Here is a 25,945-nt window from a genome sequence, read left to right as displayed (position 1 = left end):
TGACACGATTGTTTCTAGGTCATTTCCAACCTTGCTATGATAACACACTTTTCTAGGTGGAAGATAATATGCTCATTAAAGTGAAAGTGTTCATTTTAAAATAAAGCAATAGAAACTCCAAATGTCTCTGTTACATAGATAATAAGCATACATAAATGACTCAATTTTTGTTTTTCATGCTCTGTCATATTCTGTATCAAGGCAAAGGAGTAGGCAAGTAAATAGCTGTTTAAAAATTAAACAGTGTGTTGTTCATTTAAATTTAAGAACTACTGATTAGAATAATAATCAGTGTTTCCATGTAGTACTGTATTCATAGGAATACTCATATAACAGTGGGTAGAGATAATAGAGAGATGCTCTTTATCTCTCCACATAATCTAACTTTTAAGATGCATCTTTATTCATAAAAGATGACAAAAGCAAGTGACATTATTCAGATGTGATATTTTAGACATTTAAATTCTTTCCATAAATTTCTGTTTTCTTCATTTTCTGCCCAAATTTGTTTTTATGGAATGACCTTTGATACCAACTTATTTTATAATAAAATGTTTCCTGAGTTTTTATTTTAAATTGAAATGGCCTTTTCTGTCAAATATGGTATTATAAAAGTTTCTTTGATGAAAAGTCTTTGAATTTTGTGCAAATAACCCAGGCAGGCTCTTAGATTAGGGATAACATTTGTATAGGACTTTTATGGCTTCATATTATACTTTTGCACTCACTTTATTTGACCCTTCCTGTGAGTACTCAGTAGAATTCACGTTTCCTGATGAGAGCAATGTAGAGGAAGGTGCTTTGTCCTGATTCTGGGTACATAGGCAGGCTTTCAATGTGTTCAGTTTAAAAGGAAATTAACAAAGGGAACCCAACAGGTTATTTAACTGGCTTGAGGTCACCTAGCAAAACAGTGTCACCCCAAGCATTGAACTTCTTTACTCAAACATTCCATATGTTGTCATGGTCCAACTGTTATCTTTTCAGGCTTTTTAAAATGCCGAATTAAAAATATTCTTTTTTTCTTAATTGAGGTAAAATTCACATAACAAAAGTAACCATTTTAAAGCCTACATTTCATTGGCATTTAGTACATTCACAGTGTTGTGAAGCCGTCACCTCTACCTAGTTCAGAAATGTTTTCATCACCCCCAAATGAGACCGCATGTCCATTCAGCAGTCACCCCATTCCCTCCTCCCCCTGGCCACTGGTAACTGCCGATCTGTTTTCTGTCTCTGTAGATTTACCTACTCTTGATGTTTCATATAAATGGAATCATACAACATATGACTGTCTTTGCCTGTTCGACCTTCTATAACAGAATACCTTAGACCGGGGAACTTGTAATGAAGGAAATTTATTTCTCCCAGTTCTGGAGGCTGGGAAGTCCAAGATCAAGGCTTGGGCAGATTTGGTGTCTGGGAAGAGCCTGATTCTTCCTGATTCTTTCCTGATTCTTCACAATGATGGTTTCCTTCCCACCTGTGTCCTTATGTGGCGGAAGGGAGCTCTCTGGGATCTCTTTCATAAGGGTGCTAATCACCTCCCAAAGGCTCTACTTCCTAATACCATCACAGTGGGGGCTAGAATATTTGAAGGCCATTAACATTCAGTCCATTACCATGACCTTTGTGTTCGGCTTTTTTCACTTAGTGTAATGTTTTTGAAGTCGGTCTGTATTGTAGCAGGTATCAGGACTTTTACTTTTTATGGCTGAATTTCACTCCATTATAGGGATAGGCCATATTTGGTTTATCTGTTCATTAGTTGATGGATACTGTGCTGCTTCTATTGTTTGGCTGTTGTGAATAGTGCTGCTGTGAACATTTGTGTTCAAGTTTTTTTTTTTCACTTCTTTTGGGTATATACTTAGGAATGGAAATTTCAGGTTGTATGGTAATTCTATTTTTAACTTTTTGAGGAACCACCACACTGCTTTCTATAGTGATTGAACCATTTGACATTCCTACCAACAATGAGCAGGATTCCGATTTCCCCTTTTCCTTACCAATGCTTGTTATTTGAGTTTTAAGAAAATTTTAAAAAAAAATTATAACCATCCTAGTGGATATAAAGTGGGATCTCCTTGTGGTTTTGATTTGCATTTCCCTGAAAAAAAATAAGCAGATTTTAATACATAGAATTGATCAGAAAGTGAGTTTTGCTAAGTAAGGCAAAATCAACTTCAAAATGATGGGCTTTATCTGTCTTCAGAAGATTATTTAAGATCAACATATGCTCACCCCTAGGGTACATGATTCTGGGCTGACAATAAAGAACATGCTGCTTTGGGAATAGAAGAATGTAGTATATAACAAGACCTCAATCATCCTTTAAATTAAAAAAATACTTTAAATTAATGAGGAAAATAAGAAGTTACATCTTGTTTTCATGCCACTTGCCTAAATATATGTAGTTCTTTACATTACAAAGCTTTCTTTTTACCATTTTCTCATGTCTTAATGGTCTATTCATTTATTTTTACAGCTTGAGTGAAGACATCCAGGATGGCTCAGGGATCTGGGGACCAAAGAGCAGTGGGAATTGCTGATGCAGAGGAGAGTTCTCCAAACATGATCGTCTATCGCAAAGTAAGGCTTCTGGTTAAACGCTAAGGATCCTGGTGGTGTGTGTGTGTGTGTGTGTGTGTGTGTGTGCTGTGTAGGGGTGACTGAATAGTTGACAGCTTGACAAATGTTTTCTGCCTAAACTGCCTTGACTGATAAATGAATACTGTTTTCTTCTCATATCTTCTGATTCTCCAATTCTAAAATTCAAGGAAGTTAAGTTTTGTCATACATGGTATTGAACACTTGAAAAATATTATGTGATTTAGTTTTCTTTAAACCCAAAGATTGCTTAAGCAATGCAGGTGGAGATGCATTCCTTTGGTGTAGAGGCCTTAGTGTCACATTTATCAGTCAAATGTGTTTTGACCACAGGATGTACAAGACCGGGTCTAGATGCTCTAGGGGATTCAGAGGTATGTGTGTATTAGATACATACATATGATGTAAAGGAACATAAGATGTAAACAAATAACTGTAATAGAGTTTGTTAATTTCCAAAAGAGAAGTAAAAGTAGAGTGTCATATAATCTTAGGCGAGGGGACAATTACTTCAGCCTCAGAGGACAGGGGTAGCAGTCGTCTTTGAGCTCAGTTTTAAAGGATGGGTAGGATTGGTTTCTGTGGAAAGCTGGAAAGAAGAGCAGCATTCCAGGTGGTGAGATGCTTTCAGCAAAGGCAAAGAGTTGGAGAAAGAGAGCAGCAACCAGGATGAGCTATCTTGGACATAGGATGAATTACAAGAAATAAATGGAGGTAAGCTTTTGGGAAAAGAGTCTGTTTGGAGCCAGATTTTAGAATGCTGAATCATCGGCAATTTAATCATGAAAAACTTTTGTGCCAGGAGTTGTAAAATCAACACCTCCTTGGGAGAATAAGTCTTGCCTCAGTGTGCCAAATGCATTGTTAGGACATTGCATAGGGAGAATGGAGGCCGTAGGGGGTACATTTCTGTATCTGTGAGAAAGGTAAGGAGGACACTAATCTAGCAGGGGAGGTAGACCTCAGAATTGAATGGGACTGAGCAGAGGAATTAAAGAATCTGAATTTAAAATGACTTGGAAACTAAATGAATATAGGGTTAGGTGGTGAGTAGAGAATCAAAGGTGACCAGGTTTTTGACCTTGGGTTATAAAAGGACATTGGTGCTAGTCATTCAAATAGGCACATTTAGAAGAATACATTTTAAAGGGAGGAAATACGACACATAAGTTTTGTTCATGCACATGTTGCATTTGAGGAAATAACTGCTTCCCAATATATACCTTTTAAAAGTTTGCATGTTTGTGAAAATTTAACCTATATTGCCTATTAATAAGGAAAGTGAGTTAATATTCATTTATTTCACTAAATATTTGAATTGTCTGCTGAGTGCTATGTATTCTGAAAGACTGTGTTTGATCTCTGTTCATCATATGGGCAATATTGAACTAGATATTCATGGATGCCCAGTATGGTGAATTTTCTCAAATAGAACTCAAGCTCATCTTGCTTTAGTATCAAATTCCTTAATCCTTTGTTTTGCAAGAGACTACTTAGATAACCCATCTCTAACAGAGATGCTTATTAAGTTATAGTAAAGGAAAAGTAGGTTAATGGGGCTAACCAATTAGTGAGTCATACGGAATACTAGAAAGATATTTATTCATCATTACCTTCGTAACCCCAAACTGGGAGACCCTATGCCGGGTTTGTAGGAACATGGACTTCAGAGTCAGACTTGGGTTAAAGCTGCAACACTACCCAGTGGTATTACTTTGAGTCCGTTATTTAACTTTTGTGAGCTTTGGTTTCTTCATTTATAAAAAGGAAAAAAAAAAGGTAGGGGGAAGGCTATACCTTGTGGGGTTATTGTGAAGATTCATTTAGGTAAAGTACATAAAGTGTCTTGCATCCTGCTTGGCATGGAGGTGGTTCATAATGAATGCTCCTTTTGCTTTTATGTTTAGGTCTTATAGAGGCATGACACTGAGAGAGGAAATAAATTATAAAATATGTAAATGTTAGTGCCATTAATAAATGGGCTAGTGTACATTCTTACAGTGAGTTACTTTTTTAAGACCCAGGTAAACAGTTCAAATATTTTTGTATTACTCAGGAGACTGGAAATCAATGGATTATTAAAGGTTGATAGGAAATGTAAAAGCCATGCAAGTCAAACACCTTTCAATGCGAATGCTTGGTATTATGTTGAAAGGAAAAATTTAACAATTTTGTGGGAACTTGATTTTTACTTTTTAGGTGGTAAAAGGGAACTTATTTTTTTTTGGTTTAATTTAGAAACAAAGTTATAGATTGCTGTAGATAACCACTAATCATTGGTGTTTGTGCTATAAATATATCTTGCTTCCTGATGACAGATTTGTGTGTTGGGTATATGTGTGTTCATGTCATTTGCAATATTAGTTAAATACTATAAAAGGGACATGACATCTGTTCAATCTATTAGAGAGAAAGAAGGGACACTTATTGCTCAGCATAGGTCCAAGACCTGGAATCATTTAAACCTAGTTAATTTGAGTAACTTAAGCCATGGTTGTGTTTAAACAATAGGTCTCTACTCCGAGAGCTATAGATTGACTGTTGGCTTTGACCAAGACTTACCTACCTACTGCAGTACACTATCCTCAAGGTGTCAGTAAAGATTGAATCTTGTCACCAAGGTCAATTCAAAACATTTTCAATGGAAGTCCTCTGGTCTAATTTTTTTCAAGGTTATAACTATAAAACCAAACCTTTTCTTAGAGGTCTACAACAAAAATTTATATTAAAAAGTGTGTGATTAGTGCTTTCATTTTTATTTTCTTTCTCTTGTTTGTTGTTCCTTGTGTCAGAAGTTTTCATTGTGAAATTTTTGCTTGGACTGCGTTGTGTTGATTCAGATGCTGATATTTAAAAAGTCAAATCTAGAGAAATGGAGTTTTTGAATGAACTTCCCAATAATAAGTGGAATGATTTTGTCTGTAATGGTGTTATGACTTCTACGTGCCATTTGGGATGGTAAACTTCCAGCGTATGCGTAACGATGGGTGGGTTTCTTAAGCCCACACTTTTCAGTATAATCTTCGTTTTCTTTTCATGTTTTCCATGTCATTAACTGTGAGAAGCTGTACTTTCCCAAGGTATGATTTATTTATTGAACTTGAACCGACTTTCTAATATAGTTTTTCATCCCTCATATTCACATTTTGGATTGGAGGTGTGTATGAAAAATGTATTGGTCACATTAAGAATCTATTTAAAAGAGAACTTTAATTATTCATTAAGTTTCCAAGACCTGATAACTTTTTTTTTATATTCCTGGATTCAAAACATCCTGGGTCATTGAATTGCCCAACATAGTGATGATATTTGAACCTAGCTGTACTTCAGATGATTTAGGAGTGCTCTATAAAAATGCTGATGCTCAAAGAACCCCTTCCAACCTGCAAGATGTTTTTATTTAAGAGGTCTGAACAGGGGTCCTAATAATCTGAGTTTTGGAATGTTCTCAGGAGAATCTGATGCCCAGCTAAATTTGAAATGCAGGCTTTTAGCATCTTTTACAATAGCCAGGTACATAATTTGTGGCAAAATAGTGGGGAAGTTGATGTTTTGAAGTGAGTTTTGACTTCCTAATTGTTTACACATCTCTTAAGATGTAGAAGAACCAGTTTCCTGTCATAGAATTAGAATTAAGGGATTTTAGTTCCTTCATCTCAGAAATTATCTAGTCAATATCCTCCTTATAGATAAGAAAACTAAGGTATGGAGAAGATACATAACTTGCATGAAACAAGTCACAATTTCCCAGTGAAACTGTGACTGTTTCCAGGCAACCTGGCTGCCCAGCAGTGTCCCCTCTGCTGCCATGTTATCAGTCACAAACGGCCATTACCATATTGCTGGGACTTACCAGACATTGGTTACATTAAATCAGTGAAAATACTGTGTAGGAGACCATTGGTTTTCATGCTTATTCTTGGAGCTTTGAATAGTGGTGGCTTTGAACATTTGTAATGCCAAGCTTCATTCTGTTTGCTGGAGCATTGGCTGCAAAGAGCTACAAATTTCCAGCTCTACTGGTTATTTGATTTGATAGAACTCAGGACAATTAGATGGTAGGTGGAGAGATAAAACTGTAGCTTATGTTGGCCCAGACTTGGGTCAGAGGCAATACAGTGTGGTAGAAATTGCCAAATGGGGACCAGAGAGCTCTGCATATCTGGCCCCAGCTCTCACACTTGCTGTTTTTGTTCTCTGGATAGGGACTTTCATTATCCTGGCTCTATTTCTTATTTCATCTTCTTCCTTTCCTCTTTCTTTTCCTCCTTCCTTCCCAATGATGAAATACTTCTGATACAAAAATAATAAATTTACAATGAAAAAGAATATATTCGTGTCCATGCAAATTAGCAAGAAGCATGATACAATGAACCCCATGTACTCACCATCAGCTTCATGAGTACAGTATTACTTTGGCTTCATTTCCTCTTTTGTAAAGTGAGGGGAAGGGGCTAGATAATGTACACATACCTTTCTGCAACGATTTCAAAGTTTCATTCTGTAACTTTTTGATCTCTCAGGGGTCAAACACTTTCCTGATGTCAAAACAATGTTGTAAGACTATAGGCATGTTTAAGGATCTTCTGAACTTCTCTTGAAATATTTTAAACAGTCCTATGTAACCTAAATTGGACTGAGATAAAACCTAATGTAGTCAGGCATCAGAAAAATAATTTTAATTGTAAATGATTTAACATTTAACAGTTAACTTGGTGGTGACCCGTTTCTTTGGCTCACTAATAATGTTTAAGACATTTGTACAGTTATCATTGTGTAGTCCTGATTGTGTGTCACACAGATAGTAGAAACAGTGTTTAAATAGCAGCACTGGAAATTATCGGTAATATGTAATGAGGATGAATTCTGTGTTTTAGGGAAAGGAGAAAGAGCCACTGTTATTGCATATCAAAGGAGTTGCTAAGTAGCCTTACGATTGTTGGCTTTCTTAACCCATTAGTTTCTAGTTATTCACTCCTTCACTACAGGAATGTAGGTTTTGCCTTTGTGTGGCTCTGACACCCCAAGATCTCTTTCCCTAGTGATTTGGGTCCTTTGAAGTCCTGGGCAGAAGTTTGTTTAGGCATACTTCCAGAAAGTAAACGTAGCACTATTTTAGTTACACAGGCAGTGGTATGCAGCAATAAGGGGAAAATCCTAGCCTGGAAGAGACAAGTCTGGTGAGAAAGCTGGGAATAAGACATTGTTTTGGAAATCATAGATGACAGTTGCAGAGTCCAGCACAGCTGAGAGTCAGGGAACCTCCAGATCCTGTTGGCCAAGGTGCATGAGAATTAGAAACTATTTAATAAGCAAATATGTATGCAGTATCATTTGGTCCATGGGGCAGAGATGGGTACCTCAACAATGGCATTATATAACTGGTGAGACAAGCTGAGGGCTCTGGGACAAAGTACAAGGGTCATGAGGTCCATAGCAGGAGAGAGGATGGTGATTTTATAGAAAACATCCAGAGGATTGGGCACCTGCATTAATTCCTGAAACATGATTGGAATTGATGTGGCAGAGAAGGGGAGAAAAAGTGGAGGAGGCAGAGGAACTTCCATATGCAAAGGGACAGAATTGTGGTGTTATAAACCAAGTGGAAACTTTAAGTGGCTCTTTTCCTGGAGCTAGGTTTCTATGCTGAAGGGATGAAGCTGGATAGGGAGATTGAAGCCAAGTCATGAAGATCTTATACATCATGCCAAACATTGGACAGTGTATCTTCCTTTTGCATCTCCATGCCCCTGCCCCATGCCTCTCCGTGCTGCTCTCCATCCCAGAGGGAAGGTAGACTACATCTACAGGGCCCCTGTGATCTCCACATTTCAATCGAATTTGGTCAATAGAAGCCTGGGGAGAGATGAGAGGGAAAAAGAGAAGTAAAGTCAGTTATTTCTTCCCCTGGATCCTATTTTGTAAGGTCTTGCACTGGCTGTGTCCCTTGACTGAATGGAGGTCATTGCTCCTCTCAAGACAGCCTACTCTGCATCTCTGGGCCCTGATACCCTTTTCCTCTATCCATCTTTTCATCCTCTGGGTGGTTCCAGCTGGTATTAGTCATCTATTGCTGCATAACAAATTACCCCACAACTCAATAGCTTAAACTCAACGTTTATTATGTCACAGTTTCCGTGGGCCAGTAATCCAAGTGCAGATTTGGTGGGCCCCCTGGTTTGAGTACTCTTATGAGGCCACAATCAACATATTGGCTGGGATTGCAGTTTCATCTGAAGGTTCAAATGGGGAAAGGACCACTTCTAAGCTCACTCATGTGGTTATTGGCTGGATTTTGTTCTTCAAGTGCTATTGAAATTATGGTCTTGCCTCCTCATTGGCTGTTGGCTAGAACCACTCTCTGTTCCTTGCCACATGTGTCCCTCCATGGAGCAGCTCACAACATGGCAGCTGGTTTCATCAGAGCAAGCAAGGAAGAAGAGGCAGAGGAGGGGACTGGTAGTAGGAGTCTCACTGTTTTATAGCTTAATGTTGGACATAACATTCCATCCCTTTTGTTAGAAGCAAGTCACAAGTTCCACCACCAGGTGATGGTGTTTACGCAAGGGCAGGAGTACTGGAAAGTAGAGATACTTGTGAGCCACTTTAGAAGCCATGTATCCCAAGTTCTGCATCCACAGGTTGGAGGTTCTTGGGTGTTCTCTTATCATTCCCCTATACTCTGCCACCTCTTTGTGAGATAAACCTTGAATTGTGCTATGTGTGCCATTTATTTACTGATAAGGTTCTGACTCATTCAGGTATTATCCCCAAAGCAAAGGGAAGTCATTGAGACCCTGTTTTACTTCCTAAGGAAACTGTCCACCAAAGGACCTGAAATGGGGAAGTCCTATGTTCAATGTGGAGGATGTAAGAGAAATGGTAGCATTAGCAGCAGAAGAATAGTTTGGCAGTTTTACTGGAATTCAGATGAGGAAAATGTGATGTGCAAATCAGCAACAGTGGTAATGTGGATGAAAGGATGTGTTGGAGAGATGTTTAGGAGTTAGCATCAATAGGATTTGGTGACTGATGAGATGGAATGGATTTAAAAGTAATGAGGAGGAATGGGGAGGGATCTTTCCACTTGGTTACACCTGGCAGTTGTCAGAAAGTTTCCTGGGACCAACAAAGTTTTGAACCAAATAACTGTAGAACTGGATTTCCTGCCCCTCTCCTACTTGTAGGTAGATAAATCAAGAGTGTCATGGAAAAAGGTGCCTAACTGGACCAGGATGTCTGGGTATTGTGGCTGTTCCACCAGTTCACTTGTGGCCACACAAAACTGTTTCCTGCATTTTGTTGTGTCCAGTTCTGTCATTTGGGAAGCTAGCGGTTAGCGAGGCTGGGTGTCTCCAAAGTACTTCCTGTGCTAACATTCTAGGGCTTTCACAATCTAAAATAAGGACATCTATATTTTATTATCTGTCTATTTTTCCATAGCTTTGTTTGCTTTTCCATTTTCTTTAAAAAGTTAGCCCAAGTGAAACTTTAAAATCAGGTAAGTAGTATGTTTGAAAAGAAATGCTTTTTGGTTTTGAACATTCAGGGCTTTCATTCTTTTCATTCTTTCATTTTTTTAAACATTAAGTAAAATTCCCAAGTACTAACTTCAGCAAGTGTTCTGGGTAACTAATTTAATTGTTTCAACTGCATTTGAAGATTCTGTTCATTAAATATTTTGAAGGTATTTTATTGCCTTAGGAAAAACTTCTGTTTTCCTTTTCCCCTAGGATTAGACCTGCCAGAGGAAAAGCTCCCCATCATATTATCTTGCCTGGCAGGAGACAGGAGTGCGGGCATGTCCCAGGCCAGTGGTATCAGTGTCCACAGATGAAAAGGATGGTATTTTTAGTGTGGAGAAAAGCTCAGTGTGGTTTAATATGATGTGTTTCCACGAGTGTAACTTTCTAATTTGAAAAGCCTGTGCTGTGTTTAAGTCATCATTGCACTTTTCTAAGTTTTTTTTCCCCATTTCATTTCAAAGAGTCTAACATTTTACATTCTGGCAGACAGTTCATTTCTCTAGCTATTGACCGTCCCTTGCAATATCCTTATGCTATGGAGAATTTGAGTGACCATAGAGTAAATGCCCCATTCTCAGGATTTTGAACAAGAAAAACTAAAAGCTAAAAGATCTCTATGAAAGGAAAATACAAAGTGTTAAGAATCATGGGGGGATAGGAGAATCATTTTTAAAAAAAAGCTCTATGAGCTTCCCAGTAAAAATCAAAACTGAAAATGGACACATCTTTTGATTAGCATTCCACTTCTAAAAATTTACTGCAATAAGGGAATGGAAAATATGCAAAGATACAGATATAACTATAGACATATATCCACTCCAAAAGAATATTCATATCTCTGTGGTGAATAGTATCCAAAGATATAAATAAATCAAATATTTGTAGAAGAATCAGTTAAATAATTATGTTGGGATAGGATTCATATTTGGGATGGTCCTATAGTCAGATTACTGGCTTTTGTTCTGGCTGATCTAATAGCTGCCTTGAAAGCAAGATGGTCACTGACATCCTGGCATATGGTCAGAATGTTTATTCTTCATTTTTAACACCTTACAAGGCTTTAATCATTTTTGTCTTATAAAATTTTTTTTTTTTTAATTTTTATTGAAGGGTAGTTGACAACAGTATTGCATTACATTAGTTTCAGGTGTACAACACAGTGATTCAACATTTATATACATGATAATTCTAGGTACCAGGTAGCACCATACCAAGTTGTTACAATATTTTGACTATATTCCTTATGCTATACATTACATCCCGGTTACTTATTTATTTTACAATTGGAAGTGTGTTTATACATAAATATATATATATATATATATATATATATATATTTTGTGAGGGCATCTCTCATATTTATTGATCAAATAGTTGTTAACCACAATAAATTTCTGTATAGGGGGGTCAATACTCAATGCACAATCATTAATCCACCCCAAGCCTAATTTTCGTCAGTCTCCAATCTTCTGATGCATAACGAACAAATTCTTACATGGAGTACAAATTCTTACATAGTGAATAAGTTACATGGTGAACAGTGCAAGGGCAGTCATCACAGAAGCTTTCGGTTTTGTTCATGCATTATGTAAAAATTTTTGTTTTATTTGATAAATATAATGGCAATGCAGATTGACTAAAAATCATTATTTCCATTGCTCTTAATTATTTTCTACATCTCTGTGCTTACCTCTGGGATCCTTTTCTTTTGTCCGAAGAACTACCTTTAGTACTTTTTTCAGTGCAGGGCGGCTGGTGCAAGATTAAGGAGGAAAATAATCATTTATTGGCCACCCACTGTATACCAGATACTGCACTGGATTCTCTTCATATGCCGAATCACTTAAGCTCAGAGTAGCTTGTTAGGTAGGTGGTGGGCACCCTGCACTACAGATAAGGACCAGGAGGAGTCAGTAACTGGGATTGGGATTTGAATCTAGATTTGCTTTAGTCCAAAGCCTGTGAATTTTTTAAGAACAGAGAATTTGAATTATGTGTAAAAAGAACAACAAAAGAGCTCTCAGGGCTGTTTGTTATTAATTACGGGAAAGTAGGTGTGGACAGCATGGGCTTGACAAGGAGGAAGAAATCTGAAGAGAAAATGACTTGAATTGCATCTTTACGAAAGGGTATGATTTGGTCCAGTAGAAAGAGAGCCAAGAAATGATTTTAGGTGATAGGAGTTGTGTGAGGAGAGGTGTGGTGATCAGAAAACAAAACACATATTTAGGAGGCAGCATATTTTATAATACTAACTTTAGGACGTATACGTGATATAATAATAGCCTTATTCTTTATATGGAGATCCTGAAACAAGAAAACTAGAATAATAGTTTTAGTTCTGAAAGTTGCATGGTAAAACATTGTAAAGCTGAACTTTCTGCCAACTGATTTTCTTTCTTCCCTTCCTTTTAAAAAAATCATTGTTTTTCCATTTTAAAAGAAAATTCAACTTCAAAAAAATCAAGGTGTGAACTATAGAAAAAAACCCTCAAATATTCCTACCATACAACTATGACTACAGGTAACATTTTGTCTGTTTCTTTGCAGTTTTTGATTTGTATCAACAGTATACATATACATATATATATATGTATAATATTAATCTAGTGGGTAATCATAGTGTATGCACTAATTTGTGTTGCCCTCCCATATCCTAAACATCAGTCTGTGCCAGAATCATAATCATAGTTTTAAACGTGGCATTACATTCTGAGTAAATAACATACCATAGTTTAATTATTCTCTTACTTGTCATTAATAGCAAAATTTAGAATTCCTAAGTCAAAAACACAACCTGTATTATAACTCCTGATATATATTGTTTTCTAGAAGGTCAGTATTGGTTTCTGCATATGTAGACTGGGCTTCCTTGGGTTTTTCTCAAAGTTTATTGAACTACAGAAACAGATTGAGGGGGTTTCTAATAATTAGGGGATTTCTAATAATTAGGGTTTTCTTTTCTCTCTTTTCTACACCAGACCCCCCTTTTAATGGCTGACTGGGTTTGCAATACCACCTTCATCTTGACAGCCTCAATGCCGGGGCATTCAGAAATTTTCAACTTGGAACTTTTCCAAGTCATTTGCTATTTTATTCTCTATTTGTTTTTCTTAAGCAACTAACTCAATAAGAATAACTTTTCAACTTCTTTCCACTCCCCACAGCATTTTTCCTGACTGCACCACCTCTGCCTACAGTTTAACCATGGGGTTCTTCTTAAGTTTTCAAGCTAAATACAAAAGCACAGTTCTGAGAAGCAGCCAAGTTCTGCAGCCAAGTTTGAAGAATAAAACTTTAAAACAGCTCTTCTGTCACACACTTGAGAGGGGAGGCAGGCTTTGCTATAAATAAGTCACATTCCATTTCTATCTGCTGCTTTGCAGTCATCCTGGCTAATGCTTTTTGTATATGACTACACTGTTCTTTACCTGCCCACTCACCTCTCTCAACCTTCCATATTGTGTCTCATTTTATTTATATGTCAGTACTTCTGAAGTGGTGGGACCCAGCTTGAGAGAGGAGTAGAACTTCCTTTTCGTTCTTCAGGGTTAGATGCAATAATATGAAGTGGCTGTCTTGTTAGATACTACAATTCTCTCTTAAACACTTTTAGAAGCTGTTGTATTGGTTTCACATTGCTGCTGTAACAAATTACCATAACATTAGCAGCTTAAAACAAAACCAGTCTATTCTCTTACCATTCTAGAGGTCAGAAGTCTAAAATGATTTGACAGGGTTATATTCCTAATGGAGCCTCAAGGGGAGAATCCACTTCCTTCCTTTTCTTAGAAGCTGCCCACATTCCTTTACTCATGACCCTGCATCACTGACTTCTGCTGCTGTCATCATACCTCTTTCTCTGGCCCTACTTTCTTGCCTCCCTCTTGTAGGAACCTGTGATTCCAAAGAGCCCACCCCGATGACCCAGGATGAGCTCCCCATCTCAAAATCCTTAACTTAATCACACTTGCAAAGTCTCTTTTGCTAAGCAAGGCAGCATATGCACAGGTTTTGGGGATTAGGATGTGGATATATTTGAGGGAGAAGGCATTGTTCTGCCTATACACTGTCTATCTTAGAAAAGGGAAGGAAAGATAATTGGAAATTTCATCTTTTTTTCATAGCTAGGGAGGGGATGTGCTGAAGGGTTGGTTTACCTTTCAGTGTTTGGAATGGTAGATGTATGGCAATCTAAATTAAATCTGGGTTGTCTGTTTACATTGGCTAAAATCCATTTGAGGGTAGAAAAGAGGAGCCTTTGGTGACTGACAGTGAAGATGGGGAGTGTTTTAGTTAAAGACCTTCCTTCCCTCCTTACTGAGTGCCCATATTAGGTCCTGCTTGGGATACAAACAAGCCATTGCCACTGGGGGGAAATGACCAAGCAGATGCATTCAAAATAAATAAAGGAAAACCCCCTTTATTATAGCCCCATATATTGTGCATTCCTTATAGAACTGTTTGCCTTGTTATATTTTAGAATGTATAAAAATTATGGTTCTGAACAATACAATTAATAAACACTTTGCTCATGAGTATAATAGAAGACCATGCATGACCTTACACTTTCTTTAAGCAATAAGAGAGTACTGGCAAAATGCACTCCCCTTATCCTGTGAGGAAAGTGCCAATCTATTGACCCTCCTGTGGCCTCTTTCTACCACTTTTCATGTTCTGGTGAGGAGTTGTGACACCTAATTGCCATCAAAAAGTGCACAAGTGATAGTGTTGGCAGTAAAACTGCCAAGAAAGAACTTGACCTGGATGTTGAAACGACTTTGGGCAGATGAACCCCTCTAAAGAGCTAGTCAAGGAAACAGATGATAAAGCCTAACTGTCAGTGAGGGATTGAAGTGAGTTTTTTTCTTCCTGAAAGGAATTATTAATATCATGAACTTCACTGCCTTCCTGGAAAGGAGAGGTAGTAGTTGAAAAAAGTCTCCTGTGGCTGATGATATGTCACAACTTTAGGACAGTAGTCAGTAAACTACTCGCCCTTGGACCTAAACTGTGCCCATGCCAGTTTTTCTGTAGCACACATTTTGAAATGGTTAGAAAAGGTTTTTAAAAAAAACATTATTCCACAACATGTGAAATTATGTGAAATTCAAATTTCAGTGTTCATAACTCAAGCGTTTATGAAAACACAGCCATGCTATTCATTTCTGAGTTGTCTATGGCTACCATGGAAGAGTTGAGTGGCTGTGACAGAGATGGACCACATGACCAGCAAAGCCTAAAATATTTACTGACTGATCCTTTGCAGAGAAGTTTGCAGCCTTTGCTTTTAGGGGTTTGGAAGACTGAAAAATCATCTGCAGACATCCTTGTTTGGAAAATATTTCCATAGGAACCAAGACCCAGTGGTTCTGAATAGTGCTGACTCATTTCCAGGAACCCACGGAGAGGCCAACAGGAGAATGGGTATACAAGATAACTCGGAAACCAGTGTACATTCATATGCTATAAATAACACACAAGTCCTGTCATTCACTCCTTGAATAGTATGTTTCCTTTATGGAGGGCTCATTTTTTGGACCTGCATTTTTCAGGCCATGGGCCAGTGTTTGCTCAGGCTGACATCACCTCTGAAAGATCATGGTTGCTATTGCCTGTGAGGAAAGGGGCATTACAGTGGGAGAAATGGGAAAATGCTGTTCGAGGGTACAAACTTTCTGTTTTAAGATATTGGGCTCTGAGGATCTAATGTACAGCATGGTGACTATAGTTAATAATACTATATTACATACTTGAAATTTGCTAAGAGAATAGACCTTAAGCTTTCTCACCACCTACACACACACACACACACACACACACACACACACACACACACACACACAAAGGTAACTATGTGAGATGATGGATGTGTTAATTAACTTTATTGTGGCAATGATTTTACAATGTATGCATATCTCAAATCCTATTGGACACTTTAAATATATACAGTTGTATTTGTCAGTTATACCTCAACAACTCTGGAAAAAAATATGCACTTCTATTTTATAGTTCCTTTCAGCACTCCATATCCTTCATACCATGTCTGTGAAACACTGTGAAATAAATATGTTTGTGAGATACTATTTATCTCTACTTTGTGATTGAGGAAACTGCGGTTCAGAGAGGTTAACAGTCTTGTTTAGTGTCATCCAGCCTTTAGTGGCAAAACCGGACCTTCTGACCTGGGGTCTGATGTCCTGCACAGTACTTCCCATGACTTCTCTATGAGGCAGGGTTGGACCTTCCACCATAAGCCATGCCACTCAAACCAATCCTGGCAGAGGACTGTGCTATAGTCTAAGCACTTGGTATTTAGATTCACCCTAATGGTAGTCATCAACCCCCTCCAAAGACCAATTCCACATTCTAGGTATTTTCTGGTATTACTTTAAAATTGTGACTGTGATTGAGTACAATGTACTGCTGTACTTCTTTCTCTTCCTCATTAGCCCATCTGTTGTTTGTGTTTTAGCCCAAAACAAAGCAAAACCAAAAATGGATTCCCATTTATGTTCCTCTTAGCACATGGCTCTAAATGAGGAAGGGTATAATGCATGTGTCCTGCTCAGAAAAAGGCTGAAAAATTGTAGAAAAATGCATTCTCAAAGAAGGTTTGTGTACTTTGGGAGAGTCATTAATCACAATTGCTGCTTACAGATGCATAAATTATTAAAACAGCTCAGATTAAGCAAAATTTAAATACTGGAGAAGTTTGTTCTTGAGCACATTTAACCAGCCCTGGTTTTGCCCCAGTCTCTGCCCATTCTTTCTCAGCCTTCATCACTGGAGTCGCCCCCTCTGCCCACCCTATGAATCCTTGATCCTCTTCTCTTCTGCATGGTCTCTGGGGGCAAAGTCCAGTGCTCTGTACACTGATTTGGGGATTCCCCAAATTGCTCTCCCCTCTCCAAACTTGAAATGTCCATGTCCAGCTGCCAAAAGGACATCTCTCTTTGAATCCTCCTCAGGCTTAGCAAAAAGAAATCACTCCTGTTTGCCCTTCTGCAACAGTTCTCCCTCTGGAATTCAGTGGTTGGTATAGCATCATTCACCCCATTAACATCTGAGTAAAATCCCCAAACTGATTCTCCTTGATAAGAATCCTCACTCACCCCTCTATTTCACATGTGAGATAAATTGCAGAATTTCCGGAATCTCCCACCTAGTCTTAGCTCATTTCCATGTCAATAGGTGTTTACCACTGCAAAACCTCAATCTGGGGAAAGGGGTGGAGAGGAAAAATGGCCATTCTCTCCTCCCCTCTGTTGCTAGTACATAATTGGTCTGGTGCCTGCCAATCACCAAGGAACACCAATGGAGTTCCTCCCAGAAGGGGAGGGTGGGAAGTAGGGGTTAAAGCATGAGCTGGAGCTGGAGGAGATGGTCAGGTTTAGCCAGCAAATTCGAGCAAGCTGTGAGCAATAAAAAATGGTGGTTTCTCCCAGCCTGTCTTTTCCCTTGACTTATTTCAGTTTCACTGGTTTTATAGTAGATTCACCCTGGCTGGGAACACCCTTCCCTCTGGAGCTACCCCACATAAATATTTTTATTTTTTTATGTGTTACAGTTTGTGTTCATCTCCTTATGATATTATAAATGCTTGGCACTAAGTAATCAGTAAATAAACATTTGGTGGACAGACCTGTTGATGAAGCATCCCTGAAACATATCCTGTTATCTTTCCCAGGTGAGATTTGGTGCCACATGACTTCTGCTTACACTGAGTAGATGCTGTAACTGAATCTTTGGTGTGAAGATTTCTAATGTTTCTCTAAACTTTACAAACTTATCTTAGGAAGTATTGAGCTTGGCTGCTGTCCACATCATGTAACAATTCTGCTATCACATTTCCTTCCTTGGTTGCTTGCTTCCCTCTCCCCCTGTTTTTCACATTCTTATCTGTGAGAGAAAATGAGAAGAAATGAAGACAAGGATACACACCCATGTCTCTTACCAATTAAAAACATTTTTCCATCTTGTTTTATATTAGAGTACTTGTCTTCTTTCTACGTTGCAATTAAAACAGCTTTTTTCCTTCTTAGTTTCTTAAGTTTTTTTTCTTAATGTATAAATGGCTCATGCTTGCTATTAAAAATCAGAAATTATAAATAAACACAAAGAAGAAAGTAAATGTGGAATACCTTCATTCAGAGAGTTATAATAAACATTTAAAGTACCGACTTCCATGCTTTTTTTTCTATGTACATATTTTTAACAAAAATGGAGACCTACCCTACTTTCTATTGGAAAACTTCTTTTCACTTAATAGATGCAGAACATTTTCCCATGATAGTAAATATTCTTCTAAACCAAGGGTTGGCAAACTTCTTCAATAAAGGGTCAGATAGTAAATCTTTCAGACTTTATGGGGCATTCTGTTTCTGTTTCAACTACTTAACTGCTGTTGTAGTGCAAAAGCAGTCCTAGACAATGGGTAAGTGAATGAACATGGCTATGTTCCAATAAAACTTTATTTACAAAAACAAGCAGTGGACCAAGTTTGGCCTGTAGGCTGAGCATTAATTTGCTTGAGCTTGCTCCATTTTTAATGGCTTTACAGTATTCTACTTTATCAATATATCATGATTTACTTAACCATTAAGAATAATAGCTAATGTTTGAAGCCCTACATTTTTTCTATTTATGTTCTCACTTTTCGGCTCATACCCTGTGATGTATAGGTATCATTCTTTCTATTTAACAGATGGGGAAACTCAGATAAAGAACAGGTAGGTAACTTGCCAAAGGCTAGATGGTAAGTAGAAAAGACAAAACTTAAATTTGTTTGATTTTTAGAGGCCACGCTCTTAACCACTCATTATATTTCTATGTACATTGGTGGTTATTTCCTTAGGATAAATTCCTAGAATAACAAATGCATTTTAAGGCTTTTGATCTGTGTTGCCAGGTTGACATGTGTGGGTGGCCAAGTCATATTTCTTGGGTGGTATGTAACAGGGCTGTGTTGCTAACACCCTTACCTATGTGATAAAACTTCATTGTCTTAGATCACATTAAAAATGGTAAATGCAGATGAACATTTATCTTATGTATATTTCTCAACCATATTTCTTCTTGGGTGAATTTCTCATTCATGTCCTTTCCTCATTATTTTATGATAGCATTTGTCTTTTCTGTTGATTCGTTGGAGCATTTCACATAAGGAACTGCTTTTGTGTTTAAGTTGATGTTGCATTACTTGTTATGAAAATGGCCCATTTACTTTAAAGAGCTGTTGTCTTTACAATTGAACAGAAGTAAACGGAAAAGTATTTGGTTTTAACATAATAGCACTAGTCAGATTTCTGGAATTAAAAAAACAAAAATCCTGTAAGGTAAGAGAGAACTTATTTCTGGTGGGGAACTTCTCCCTTCAGTTTCCATCTCTTAAGTTACTAGGATTTGTGTTCTTTAATTGGAACAACTGCTTTGCAGTGGCCATGGTAACACATCTTAGCTGCCATGAACAGCACACACCTTGACAAAATATATATTTTTTGAGAATAGCTTTTAGATGGAATTTATTATCCACTGTGTTCATGGAGAGTCTAGATGAATTAATTGGTGCTAGACTCATAGTTGTATAATAATAACAGTAATAAAAACAGTGAAATTAACAGTTACTATCTACTGATTGCTTACTCTATTCCAGTAATAATGCAAAATGCTTTATATTATTTCATTTGATCTTCACAATAATCTGAGGTCTTAGATACTGTTATCCCTATTTTATACATGAAGAAACTGAGTCCCCAAAAAGTTAAGTGGCTTGCCCTGGGCCGTACAAATGGTAAGCTTGACTTGATCCTGATGCTCTACTGCCTGAGTCTTACAGGCTGGTTACAAAAATACATTAGGATATATGCTTACTTAAACAGTGTTAGCATGTGTGGCAAATATGATTGATGCTTGAACGACACACAAATGTGAACTACATGGGTCAACTTATAAGCAGATTATTTTCAATAAATGTGTTGGAAAAGTTTTTCAAGATATGCAACAATTTGAAAAAACGTTTTCTTTAGTTGGCTTTATTGTAAGAAAATGTTATATAATACATATAACATACAGAATATGTGTTGTTTATATTATTATTAAGACTTCCAGTCTATGGTAGGCTAGTAGTAGTTAAGTTTTTGGAAGTCAAAAGTTATATGTGGATTTTCGACTGTGCAAAGGGTTGGTGCCCCTAACCTTCATGTTGTTCAAGGGTCAACTGTATCTTGATTGTCAAAGCTGGAGTCAGCATTACTGGACTCCCAAGACAGCACTAGGATCAGTGGGCTACAGCAAGTCTGACCCAGAATTCAGAATCTATGTTCTCATAAAGATCAAAGTTATGATGCTTTATTAGATTCAAAAAGCCCCCAAAATAGCTGCCCCAGTATATTCTGTCTTGGGCTTCTCTTGAGAACCATCAAATCTGAAGAGGGTCTCTGATGGGGAAAAGGTGGAGTTGTAAGGCATCCTAGGCACTAGGATAGGAGAACCACTTTTTTTCTTCCAACTTTATTGAAGTGTAATTGACAAATAAAATTGTATGTATGTGTGTGTGTGTGTACATGGACATTGTGAATATATGCTACAGTAAAGCTAATAAACACATCACCTCACATAGTTACTTTTCTTGTGATGAGAATGCTTAAGATCTACTCTCTTAGAAAATTTCACATGTATAATACAGTATTATTAATTATAGTCACCATACTGTACATTAGGTCTCCAGAACTTATTCATCTTGTAACAGAAAGTTTGTACTCTTTGATGAGTATCTCCTCATTTTCCCCACCCTCCCAACTCCTGGCAATCATCATTCTACAATTTGGTTCTATGAATTCAACATTTTTGTTTTTTGAATTCCACATAAGTGATACTGTACAGTATTTGTCTTTTTCTGTCTGGTTTATTTCACTTAGCATAATGTCCTCCATGTTCATACATGTCATGAAAATGGCAACATTTCCTTCTTTTTTTAAGGTGAATAAGATTTGTTATGTATCCATTATCTATGTCTATGTGTACACTCACCACATTTTCTTTATCCATTCATCCAGTGATGGGTACTTAGTTGTTTCCATGTCTCGGCTTTTGTAAATAATGTTGCAGTGAACATGGAGATATCCTGTTGAGATACTGATTTCATTGCTTTGGATATGTACCCAGCAGTAGAATGGTGTTTCTATTTGTAATTTTTTGAGGAACCTCCATATTGTTTTCTATATTGGCTGCACCAGTTTACATTCTTACAGTGAGTGCACGAGGGCTCCCTTCTTCCACATTTTCACCAGTAGTTGTTATTTTTTTATCATTTTGATAGTATCCAATTTCATGGTTATGAGGGGATACCTCATTGTGGTTTTGATGTATTTCCTTGATGATCACTGATGTTGAATATCTTTTCCTGTGCCTGTTGACCATTTTCATGTCTTGCTTGGAAAAATTTCTATTTAGGTCTTTTGCCCATTTTTAAATGGGCTTATTATTATTTTTGCTATTGAGTTATAAATTCCTTATATATTTTAGATATTAGGCCCATATAAGATATAGTTTTTGAATGATTGCTCCTATTCTGTAGGTTGCCTTTTCAATTTGTTGATTATTTCCTTTTCTGGGCAGAATGTTTTCAGTTTATTATAGTCCCACTTGTGTGTTTTTGTTGACTGTGCTTTTGGTGTCATATACAAAAAGCCATTGTCCAGTGTCAAAAAGCGTTTTTACCTGTTTTTTTTCTAGGAGTTTTACAGTTTCAGGTCTTACATTTAAGTCTTTAATCCATTTCCAGTCAATGTTTTGTGAATGGTGTGAGATAGGGATCCAGTTTCATTATTTGGATATAGATTCCAGTTTTCCCAACACCATTTATTGTAGAGATTATCCTTTCCCTATTTTGTGTTTTATTACATCCTTCAGTTTTGTTAGTATTTACTTAATATAGTCATGTGCTCAATGTTGGGTGCATGTGTATTTACAATTGCTATATCCACTTCATGTATCCCTCTTTCATTTCTCATTCTACTTACTTGAGTCCTCTTTTTCTTAGCCTAGCTAAAGCCTTGTCAAGAACTTTTCAAAAACTCAGGTTTTGTTTATCTTCTCTATTGTTTTTCTAGTCTCTATTATTAATTTAATTAATTAATTTCCACTTTGATCTTTATTATTTCCTTTCTTCTGCTAATTTTGGGGCTAGGTCTTCTTTTTTCTATTTCCTTTAGGCATAAAATTAAGTTGTTTATTTGAAATCTTTCCAGTTTCTTACTGTAGGTGTTATGGCTATAATCTTACCTCTTAGAACTGCTTTTGCTGCAGCCCATAGATTTTGGCATTTTGTATTTCTATTTTTGGTTGTTTCAAGATATTTTTTAAATTTCCTTTTTGGTTTCTTTTGTGACCCACTGGCCATTCAGAAGTGTGTTGTTTAATTTCCACATGTCTTTTAATTTTCCAGCTTTCTTCCTGTTATTGGTTTTTATTTTCATACTGTTAAGGTTGGAATATTCTCTTGATATGATTTTAATCTTTTTAAATGTTCTAAAACCTGTTTGTAACCTAACATATGATCTATCATGGATAATGTTTTGTGTGAATGTGAGAAGAATGTATATTCTGCTGCTGTTGGGTGGAATGTTTTCTATATGATTTTAGGTCCCTTTGTTCTACTTTGTAGTTTAAGTTCAATGTTTCCTTATTGGTTTTCTGTCTGGATGATCTATCCAGACATTGTTGAGTACTGAAGTCAGTCCTCTACTATTTTCATATTGTTGTCTATTACACGCTTCAGTTTTGTTAGCATTTACTTAATATAGTCATGTGCTCAATGCTGCGTGCATGTGTATTTACAATTGCTATATCCTCTTGATGTATTCACCCTTTTATCATTTTAATAATTACTGTCCTTATCTCTTGTTACAGTTTTTGACTTAAAGTTTGTTTTGTCTGATATAAGTACAGCCATTCCTGCTCCCTTTTGGTTTCCATTTTCATGGAATATCTTTTTTCATCCTTTCACTTTCAGGCTATGTGTGTCCCTAAAGCTGAAGTGACTCTCTGGTAGGTAGGATATAGCTGAATCTTGTTTGTGTTATTTTTAAAATTCATCAAGCATTCTGTCTTTTGACTGGAGAATTTAATCCATTTACATTTAAAGTAGTAATTGATAGTACAGACTGCTGTTGCCATCTTGTAATTGTTTTCTGGCTGTTCCATAGTTCCCTGTTCTTTTCTTCCTCTTTTGCTGTTTTCCTTTGTGATATGATGATTTTCTATGATGGTATATTTAAGTTTCTTCCTTTTTATATTTTGTGTATTTATTATTTTTGCCTTGAGATTATCAAAACACTTATGTAAAATATAGTTATAACAATATTTTAAGGTGATAACTTGGATTGTATACAAAAACTCTACCCTTTTGCTCCCGTGCCTTCACACCTACCCCCATTTTATGTTTTTGGTATCACAATTTACATCTTTTTGTATCAGGCATCTAGTAACAAATTATTGTGTCTATACTTATTTTAAATGTTAATTTATTTTAATCTTTACATTAGAGTTAAGTGATTTACACACCATTTTCACAGTATTATTCTGAATTTGACTATATACCTCCCTTTACCAGTGAATTATATACTTTCACATGTTTTATGTTATTAATTAACATCCTTTCATTTTTCAGAACTGTCTTTAGCATTTCTTGTCAGGTATATCTAGTGGTGATAAACTCCCTCAGCTTTTGTTTGTCTGGGAAAGTCTTAATCCTTCATTTCTGAAGGACAGCTTTCCTGGGTAAAGTATTCTTATTGATAGTATTTTTTCCCCAGAACTTTGAAATGTAATCTTACTCTCTTGCCCTGCAGTGTTTCTGCTGAGTCCAGATGTAGCCTTATGAGGGTTCCCTTGTATGTGATGAATTTATTTCTATTGCTAACTTTCAAAATTCTCTCTTTTTCTCTGCTCTTGACAGTTTTATTATAATTTGTTTCAGTGAAATTCTCTTGGATTGAATCTGGTTAGGGACCTAAGATCTTCATGTACCTGGATGTCCATATCTCTCCCTGGATTTCAGAAGTGTCCAGCCATTATTAGAGAAACTAGTTTATTGGCCACCTAAATTACTCCTAGGTGCTTACCAATTTACATTCAAAACTCCTTTTCCTGCCAATGAAGGGCTCTACTAACAGACCCCAAACTATAATTTTAGTCTTCTATTACATGACTCCACATTATGTAGCCAATTTTCTGGGAAAATCGACCTGATCCAAACACAGCTTGTGCCTTCTCTCTCCTGTGTTCAACCTGTTCCATCTACTTAGAATGTCTTCAGTTTCTTTGCCCCAACCGCATGTCTCCATCTGTTAGAATTCTGGCCCTCTCACAATACTGTGGTCAAATTCTACATAAGGATCAATTCCTGATTTTTACAGAAAAAAGTGACTTCTCTCCCTCTGTTTGATTCTTATGACATTTATATTCCTTTCAAATCAATTATAACCTACTTATTGTTAGGATAGCTTTTGTGTATGTCTTCTCCCTCCAGCTCCATTGGAAGGCCCTTGATAATTGGGATCTAATTCATTTTTATATTCCCTTTAGGACTTGCATGGTCCCTTGAACATAGTAATTTTCCATGGACAAAAGATGACATGCCTTAGTCCTCTACATAGGGATCCTGACTCTGGAAGAAAGGAAACTTTCATTTAGAGCTTTGTTACAGGATGAACCATGGTCCTCCGAAAGCCATATGTTGAAGTTGAAGCCCTCACTCCCTTTACCTCATATTGTGACCTTATTTGGAAATAGCCATTGAAGATATAATTAGCTAAGATGAGGTCATACTCAAATAAGTTGGGCACCGAATCCAATATGACTAGTGTCCTTATAAAAAGGGAAATGTGGGCACAGACACACACAGGAAGAACACTGTGTGATTGGAGTTATGCTGCCACAAGCCAAGGAACTCCCAGAAGCCAGGAAAATAGCTCAGAAGCAGAGCCTTCCCTAGAGCATCTGGGGGAAACGTGACCCTGCAGACACCTTGCTCTCAGACTTCTGGCCTCCAGAACTGTGAGACAGTACAGTTTTGTTGTTTAAGCCACTCAGTTGGTGGTACTTTGTTACGGCAACCCCAGGAAACTAATATCAGCCTGGTGTTTTCGCCATCCTCAGAACAAATAAGGTGGTGTGTTTTAGACAATCCTTTTCTAGGTGAAACTGAGGGCTTAAGTGGGGTGGGCTGATAACAAAGTAACCAGAGCCTTCTCTGTTATCTACACCCCTGGTTCTTGGCTTTAGCCCCAGAGTTCTTACAGCCCTCTGGACATCTTTAACCCCAGAAACTCAGGCTTTCATCTCTAAACCTCTTCCTCCCTCAGTTATTTTTACCATATTCCCCTCAGTCCCTCTGGCTAAAGCCTTCTGTGATCCCTCTCTTTCCTCATTCCCAATTCGTAAAAAATCTAGCTTTCTGCCTTCTTTTGAAAAACAGGAAGATCTGGCAACATCAGACCCTCATTACTGCATGGCAACAACTGGCCAGACAAAGAGGCTGCCCCTTAACACAGACACATTCTCAGTCCTGCCCTGATAGCACATGCCTGGGCCTTGTCCGCACTGGAGACTGGAACACTGGCAGGGTGAGGTGAGAACGGGGCCCCTCCCTCACAGGGATGTGAGTGCAGAGCTTTGGATCCTGGGCTCCAAGTCAGACCTGTGGTGGTTTGCATCCTGCTTTGTCACCTGCTGGCTGGGGGGCAGCCGAGGAAGGCTCCTTAGTCTCACTGGGCCTCTGTTCACCCATCTGTAAATGAGATGAT

At 37.4% G+C, this 25,945-nt stretch overlaps 1 protein-coding gene across 5 annotated transcripts in view; it reads left to right on the top strand.

Annotated features, from left to right (window-relative positions):
- The window catches only part of RGS6 (regulator of G protein signaling 6), a 537,833-nt gene that overhangs the window by 21,212 nt on the left and 490,676 nt on the right, over positions 1–25,945 (top strand). For all 5 annotated transcript variants that reach the window (XR_005030466.2, XM_036913306.2, XM_036913305.2 and 2 more), the window contains exon 2: positions 2,489–2,592. Coding sequence is in view for 4 of the 5 variants with exons in the window: in XM_036913306.2 (XP_036769201.2) it covers positions 2,509–2,592 (84 nt within the window). In the remaining variant the exon portion in view is untranslated. The remainder of the gene's footprint in view (positions 1–2,488; positions 2,593–25,945) is intronic.

This window comes from Manis pentadactyla, chromosome 11 (genome assembly GCF_030020395.1).
Source record: "Manis pentadactyla isolate mManPen7 chromosome 11, mManPen7.hap1, whole genome shotgun sequence".
NCBI classification, from domain to species: Eukaryota; Metazoa; Chordata; class Mammalia; order Pholidota; family Manidae; genus Manis; species Manis pentadactyla.
This window is presented reverse-complemented; position numbering and strand designations above follow the sequence as displayed.